Here is an 8156-nt window from a genome sequence, read left to right on the forward strand (position 1 = left end):
AGTGATGGATTTAGTACTCAAACTGCAGTTTTTATGGTGCATTCATGTGCATCGGAATAATCAGAAGAAATGATTTCCTGACTGACAAAATTCACGTGAACGCCATTAGCTGCTGTCCACACAGAGTGGCCTAGTTTATTAGAAATATTATTTATTAGTATTATCCCTGATAATAACTCAGGTTTCCAAATGGATTCAGAATTACATACACCCTACCCTACTCTATCCTCAGTAGCATCCATCTTTTTTCCACTTGAGGAACTGAAAACACATGAACACACTGAAGTCGGAATAATGATTTCCCATCTCGGAAACTGTGACCATCCGAGGAGCATGAATGCACCTTTATTCTCACTCCATGAAGACTTTCCAGTCAACAAGAATAACATCATTGTGACACAACAGAAGAGAATCAGACAGACCCAACCTCTTCCTGTCCACATGTCGAGGTGTCAAGAAACTGACCCTGAAGTTGGACTCCTGATGGTCAGGCCAACATACAGACACAAAGATTCTTGTAATTAAATCATTTGGTGGTGAAAGATATGAAGTGAACCATCCTGGTTTCTCTTTCTTTCATAAATAATGTTGAAAAACTCAAATGTGTTTCCAGACTCTGTGACAGAGCCTAAAACTTTATTGTCCTTTGTCTTTGTGGTCACGTCTCGTCTGTTTGGGTTGAAATGGCACCAGCTCAAACCAGTGAAAAGGAGCTGCACTTGTTTTCCTTGTTTGTTGAACAAAACCTAAAAAAAGAGAAGGAATGCAAGTTATTTGACTGCAGTGAATAAAAGCCAGCGTGAGGAAAAAGAAAGGCATTTTTGGGGTGGAAAAGTGGTGACAGCTTCTGTGAATTTTGGGCAAGAAGAAAAGCGTGACAGGTTCCTGGCAGATGGAGCCAAAAGGAACTATTAGCTTCATTTTTGCCTGAGAGAGGAGGGTCTGAGAGTGGATGAACTGTGGCTCCTCTGTGCTTGAGCAGGTTGTACAGTGCAGGAATCTGACGGGAGGTGGAGGGCTGTCCCGTCCTGACCGGGGCTTGGCACAGACCCAGAGGAGCAGAGGAGGGGAGGGGAGGGGGAGTCAGGCCTGAGGTATGCCTGGAGGAGTGGGAGAATTCCCTCCTGGATTTAAAGCTGAGGCCTGGTGAGATATGGCTGCGGGCCAGAATTCATCAGAAAGAACAGCAGCCTCCTGTGGAGATGTGCACGCCGGCCTGCTGCAGAGCTTTTGACAGTGTGGGGGTAACAGACTCAGACTACCAGGCTGAGCTGCTGTGATGCAAACTGAAGGAGTGAAATACCAGAAGTCCTGCACAGAGCCAGTAGCTCTCAGTTATAACTGTCTCCTCTTCTTCACAGGCCTGATCTAGGACCAGTGGAACCTGCCAGAAGAAACAGGAACTCCATGATTGCCCTGGGTCACCACAGCAAACTGGACTTCCCCTGGCAACAATAAAGATCCAGGTAGTGCAGACCCTTCTCTGTCCTTATCAGCCCCACACTTAAAGGTCTAAATGTAGCATCAGATACAACCTAAGAGGAGATAAGAGAGATAAGAGAGACTGTTGTGTGGCTGTGGGTGGGGGGTCTGACAGCCTGGGGGGTGGGGACCTATTGCTGGGTCTGGAGCGGGGATGCACCCGAATCTGAAAGCATTATTTGAGAAAGCACAAGTAATGTGATGGAAACAGGTATTTGTTTTCTCTTGTTTCTCATTATCAGGCTTGAGGAGTAATGGATTACATGTATAGGACTGCAGTCTGGATACAGAAACTAGTAACTGTATTCTATTACAGTTACTGATAAATATATGCAATCACATTACAGATACATTTAGTAAAATTTGGATAATTATTACACTTATATATCCTACCATGCACAGTGTACACACAGTGGTTTTTAAATCAGTCAATCAATCAATAAATTGTACATAACAAAGGAAGGAACAGCTTGAAAACTAATAAACGTAACAATGAACATAAAACATTTAGAGCTGCAATGATTGATAAATTCTAGTCATAATTTAGTCATAAGATTTACTAAGTGAACTTAATCTAAGTGAAAAATTTGTGTACCTGCCCTGTGATTCCAGTCTGCTCCAAAATGTAATGTTTTTTTCCACGACCCATGCTACCCTCTTCCACCACATTTCATCAGAATTGTTCCTGCAGTTTTTCTGTAATCCTGCTGACAAACAGAGAAACATGTTTTCATGTCTTAAAACATGTCCAGAGGGGATATTTTAGGGGAAATGGGTAGTGGTCACTGTTAAATAATAAAAATGTCAACACTGACTATTAATATGTGACAGGATGCAGGTGTTGAAAGAAACTGCTGATACACCACCAGAGTACTGGAAGTCCAAAATCCTGGTTTCCACCATCCTGACACAATTATATGAGCCCTGCTGTACCAGAATACTTTCACCCTGCTGTCCATGTATCTGCTGGAATTCCTCATGGAGGTGAAGACACAGCATTTTTTTAACCTCTGCCCTCCATCTTTGTGTCCTCCTCAGATTCGACAGAGACGGTTTCACACGGGGAACCAGAGGACAACGTGAAGTTTCACAGAGATGACCCAAGACTGGAAAAGAAACAGTGAAGAAGAAAAAGGAGGAAGAAGAAGAAAGGAAAGAAGAAAGAAGAAACAGAGAGGATTATAGGAGGGGACTGTATGAGGGATGCTGGTGCTGCATGTAAGGGAGAATTGAGTGTTTATGTGAGTCTGTATATTGTTTGAAATATATTGAAAAATATAAGTGATATCCTCATGTAATTAAGAAGACAAGGCTACTATCCTGTATGTCTAGAATGATCTACACTGTGACATTATTTAACTGCATTATACATTCCCTGTTTATACTCTTTACTCTAGTCGAGGTTTCCATTAAGGCGCTGCAAAATCCAACTGATGTGAAACAGACATATTTCATAACTTTTAATTTTGCATGATGTTGTAAATGTGTTATAGACAAATGGCTTTGTACAGTGTGTGTGTGTGTATGTGTGTGAGGTATTGTATAACTGGAGTGCATGCCGGGGTAATGCATCTGAGGAGTGGAGGAGATAAACCCTGCAGTGTGCATGGATCATACATCATGTTAACAGATGAGATGAAGAGAACATGTCAGAAAGTCTCGTTCATCAAACAGCAGCTTGTCTTCACATTTACTTTTTGAAATTTCAGCCCATGAACTCTGGTGAAAGGAGGTGGCAGAGAAACATCAGTCTCTTGATATTAGAGTATATACACTGTGTCAGTGGTATGTTTAAAGAACATGCAGAGCTTGACACATTAAGCGCTGTGATTTATCCTCTGTGCCAGTGTTACATCACTGACATTCTCTCGTCTTGTTCCAGATAAGATGCAGGAGTCAGGAGTTATAGTAACAGAAAGGAAAAGGCTGAGGGGGATTTTATACAAAAGCCGTAAAGGCCTCGGTATACTTCAAATAAAGTGCTCGTCTGATCATCTGATAGTGAAACCCCTTTCCAAAGCCAGGAGCAGTTGGGTGTGTCAACTTTACAAAACCTGGTAATCCAAGAGTAATGTCCATGTTAATGCAGTGATTGGCCGGGCATGTGGAGGTGATTCCATACGGCAGAGTCTGAACTTTCCACTTTTAATGAGAACATTCAAGTGCATCATCAATACCTTCTACAGAAGACTGCAGAATAGAGCTGCAGTGATTCATTGATTATGAATTGACTTCACAGACTTCACATTAGCTACAGGACTCACACTGAGCTCACACTCAGAGCTCAGCATGAACTCGTACTGGTTCTTTCTGTTTTTTGGCTCCAGACTGCTCTTCTTCTTCTTTTGACTCTAGATGTTCATAACAATGTTTCAAACATTTCAGCTCACACCAAGCGTTTAATTGTGTGGATTGAGACCAAAAGATAATAATAAAAATAACAATACTGTCCTTTTCTCTTCAATAACCACAGGAAAAAAATATCTTTGGATGACAAACTTAGTTCAGACATTCCAATTCCACCATCAGAGGAGGTGCTGCCTCAGCCATATTGTTGGGTTATAATGATACCAAGTGATCCTTCATATTGTGCTATTATATTGTACTTCATTAAGGTAAAAACTGTCTTTACTGTGTGTCATTCAGTCAGTTAAAGAAGGGATGTGTGTTGAATTTGGTAACACAACAAGAACTGTTTTTATGTAAATTATAGCTGATGTTTATCAGACAGCTGTATATGTATTTTATGTTTCAGTATGCATATTGCATCAATATTCAAATTTATTTTTAAAAATAAAGTTACATGAAAAGAAGATATTATGTGTGATGTCATTTGTTTCTGTGGTGTGAAATTATGTTATAGATTCCCATTACTGAGTGCCTAGATTCTCAAACTGTGGTGGTACACAAACTCCCTCTAGTGGTACATGGAGAAACATGATTTAAAATAAAAAAAACAAACCCAAAACTATGTAATATTATGAAAATACTACAAAATTTCAAATGTAAATTCATAAAAATAGAGCACAGCCTGCTACACAGTCATAATCATGCTTGTAGCCTGTGCATGCATCATCTGTAATTATGACTAGTAGTTACAAGATAAACTCTGATGCTGAGATAGGAAGTGGAGGTAAAGTATGGAGACTGAAAATGAATGGTTCTAAGGTGCTGAGCACATGACAACATTTTCAACATAAATCACTAAACTTTTATTGCATTTTGGGCACCTGTAAACTTTTGAAACCAGGTTTCAGACTGTTCTCTTTTGAACCCTTTAGCACCTTTACCATTGCTGTATAATCTGGCTTCTGTTTCAGTCGTCTGTGTGGATCTGTGTACATGAGGACCGTCTTTACAATGTTGTCGTCTGAGCGTGGAAATTTGGAAAATGGAAAAATTTTATTAGCAAGACTGCTGTCATGTAAATGTGATCAAAAACACTGAAACTGTGGTTCAAAACTGGAGGTTTGGAGAAGTGCAGAGCAGGGGGAGAATTTTTTTAAGCAGCCGTGTTGAAAATTAAGTGACAACAGTGAACCGAAGCAAAAGTTACTGGCTACTTGTGAAGCACCAGTGAACAGCAAAGAGATTACTTCAAATTTAGACTCAGTTTAAGCTGGAATAAACCTCTGTCCTGAATGAACTGTCTGTAGCCGAATAGGGTCAGCCTATCCTACTTTATTTTAACCATTATTGGTAATAATGGTGGTACTTGGAGAGCCCAGTATTTTCTGAGGTGGTACATGGTATAAAAAAATTAAGGAACACTGGTCTAGTGCATGTATAGGATTAAAACATCTGAAATGTATAGAAATAAAGCCAAACATATAACGGGGTCAAAGGCTAAGTTCCTGTTGACATACAGTAACCCTGATCATGTTTATGACAGGGCCGACTGTAGGATCGGACCTGTCGAAGGGCTCAGTCCTTTATGAGAATCTAACATACATACAGTGCCTTGCAAAAGTGTTATCCAACACGTCACTTTGAGCAATCACAGATTTCAATATACAGTGATGGAGCTGTTTTAGAGAGGAGCCACAGTCAGTTAATGAAAGCAGAAGCAAAGACTCACATTGATGAGAATTTCCAAAGTAAATAAAAGATCAAATTATTGCAAAGTAGATATGGGGAGAAATTTACACACCATTGTTTTCTGAGAGCAGCTAGCAAACACAGCTGATTGTTGAAGACTTAATACAGGTCATGTTAACAGAATATTCTGGTGCGTTTTTTTTTATTATTATTATTTGATATTAACTTATTTTGGATGTGTGTAAATACACAATAATAATAAATCTGATATTTGTCAGACACATGGTACATTGGAGGAGAAAGTTTAATATTATAGTGTCAGCTGCTGTTTCCAGTGGCTGTTGTTTTAGATGGAGAATCTTAATGTGGACCAGGCTTCATTTAGATTAAACTAAAGTATTCGTATTCACTAAGCAAAAGGCAATAGTTCAGGGTTGTCAAACCTAAACTGGTGGGCCATATCAGAATTATTGTTGCACTCTAAGAGCTGGTTGTAAATGTAAGACTATATGAATGCATCTACTTGTTATCATATTACATTTTGCCAGTGCCTTAGAGTTTTACTGATTTTAGTTCTAACTTAATAACTAGCAATGAAAGCAGACGTCTGGCAAGCAGACATTCAAGTGTACAACAACTATACAGTTTCTATTTACAAAATGAAATATTACTTATACTTTGATTATAGTATAAGTAATATAATCAAATATAATCAAAGTAACAATGAAATGGTTGTTTCAGTTTGGGTAACCTATTTTTGCTTAAAGATGTTCATAGGCTGCTATTATTAACATTACTTCAACCACATGTACAACTACTGGACATGCTATATGATATTGAGATGCTATACTGACAGCTAATGGGTAGATGTTTTCAGTGTGGATACATCGGGATGCTTTCTGTAGTTTACAGACACTGCAGAATTAGACAGAATTGCTTTACACAAATTAAATACTTTTCAAGCTTTTGCACAGTTTGACACATTGACAGGCAGGTGTTTTGCTATACTCTACATACTTACATAGAGCTGTGTCAACTTTTCATTCAAAGCAAATGGCTGCGTTTGATTTGTGTATTTCATTCCCACAGCCCTGCGATTGTGGTTTTCTCTGTTGCTGACACACCTGAATGGAAGTGAGTCACCATGAGTTATACCTGAGCTTCTCCTGCTGATTCAAACTAAAGTCACACATGCAGTAAAGTTTATGTTTGTGTTGGCTTTCATGACTCAGTTATATCAGTTGTATGACAGCCTCTTGCATCAAGAGTAACATAAGTGCTGGTATTGCTGTTGCACTGCTGTACACAAATGAAATGATCATAAGCTTTGACTGACCTCTGGTGGTCACAGCTAGTAACTACAACTAAAATCTGCTCTTCCTTTGTGGAGCAGTGAGCAGCCACAAGACAGCAGCCATGGGCCACCTCAGGACTGCTCTGATCAAGGATTGTAGTTAGTAACAGTAGTAACATACAAATGTTACTGTTGGTATTGCATTTGTAATAAAGACAATGAATTATTTGATAATAATTTATATATTATGACATGTTAGAAGTAGTGTTGTAGTTCATCACTATGACCACTGGAGGGAACCATTTCTGTCTGCAACAGCTGGAGAAGATGACACAGGATAGACAAGGGTGGAAACTGTTCATCAGTGGCTTGTGTTCTAAAAGGAATACAAAAACCTAAATACATAATTGTGCCAGACCTCTGATCTTAAATAAAAATGAGATGCAGACCTTTGAATAATATGTTTGTATATCATAGTTTTCAGCATCAGATTGATGTAAAAGTAATAATAAGGACGCACACAAGATGTAAATGAGATAAGTGAAGAAATACCTGAATAAAGAAACACTTTTCTTGAAATAACTGAGTTGTGTTTATTTGCCTAGTTCTTTTATCAACCTTTTTGCGGTGTTGGTGATTACAAAATATTACAATATAACAACTTCGGCTGCTCATAATAGAGAGTAGTGATGCTCTGTGCTGTCTGCTTCCCCCATCAGGTTTCCCAACACCACACCACCCCCAGCACTGTGGGAATGACAAATATCCCAACAAGCCAACAAACACTCCAAGTCTTCTGTGGCAGAATTCCAGCTTTGAACAGACTGAACATTTTTCTTCTTCTTCTCTGGGAGGAAAACAATGAGCAGACTTTTTGCCAGGATCCACCTCCAGAGGAATTCAGGAACAAATGTGCTCACCCACTGGCTTATTACACTGACTGCAGCATGCAATATCATAGGCAGGCGACAGGCAAAAAGTTCATTCAGTTACAAAATATTATCTGTTATTACAGTGATGACACTTCATTCTTGCACTTGTGAAGAGTAGTTTTATAAAACTCAAGGCCCATTTAAGTGTTTACCGGAGCTTTTAACCAAATCTCATGGTCTCCATCCACAGAAGTTGTTGGCTCAGTTGTTGACTTTGTGCCAGTGAAAACAGTCTGTTCACACCTGGGGTTAAGATGTGTCCTGGGTGATTCAATCAAGTGTCGGCAGCTCTAAGTACAGGTGTGAATGCACCAAAGATGCATTGATAATGCATTGAGATCTAATTGCTCAGACCACATTCGGAGGTGGTCTGGACCACATATGACCACATTCTTTCAGCAGTGTGTACT

General features: G+C 39.3%; 1 protein-coding gene across 1 annotated transcript in view; it reads left to right on the plus strand.

Moving 5' to 3' along the window:
- The window catches only part of LOC146315911 (uncharacterized), a 48837-nt gene extending 44540 nt beyond the window's left edge, over positions 1-4297 (plus strand). The window contains exons 7-8 of the mRNA XM_084736239.1: positions 1362-1466; positions 2521-4297. Of these exons, the coding sequence (XP_084592365.1) occupies positions 1362-1458 (97 nt within the window). The 3' untranslated portion in view covers positions 1459-1466; positions 2521-4297. The remainder of the gene's footprint in view (positions 1-1361; positions 1467-2520) is intronic.
- The last annotated feature ends 3859 nt before the right edge of the window (positions 4298-8156 follow it).

The sequence above is a fragment of the Lutjanus erythropterus genome, chromosome 14 (assembly GCF_056507025.1).
Source record: "Lutjanus erythropterus isolate fLutEry1 chromosome 14, fLutEry1.hap2, whole genome shotgun sequence".
Taxonomy (NCBI): Eukaryota; Metazoa; Chordata; class Actinopteri; order Lutjaniformes; family Lutjanidae; genus Lutjanus; species Lutjanus erythropterus.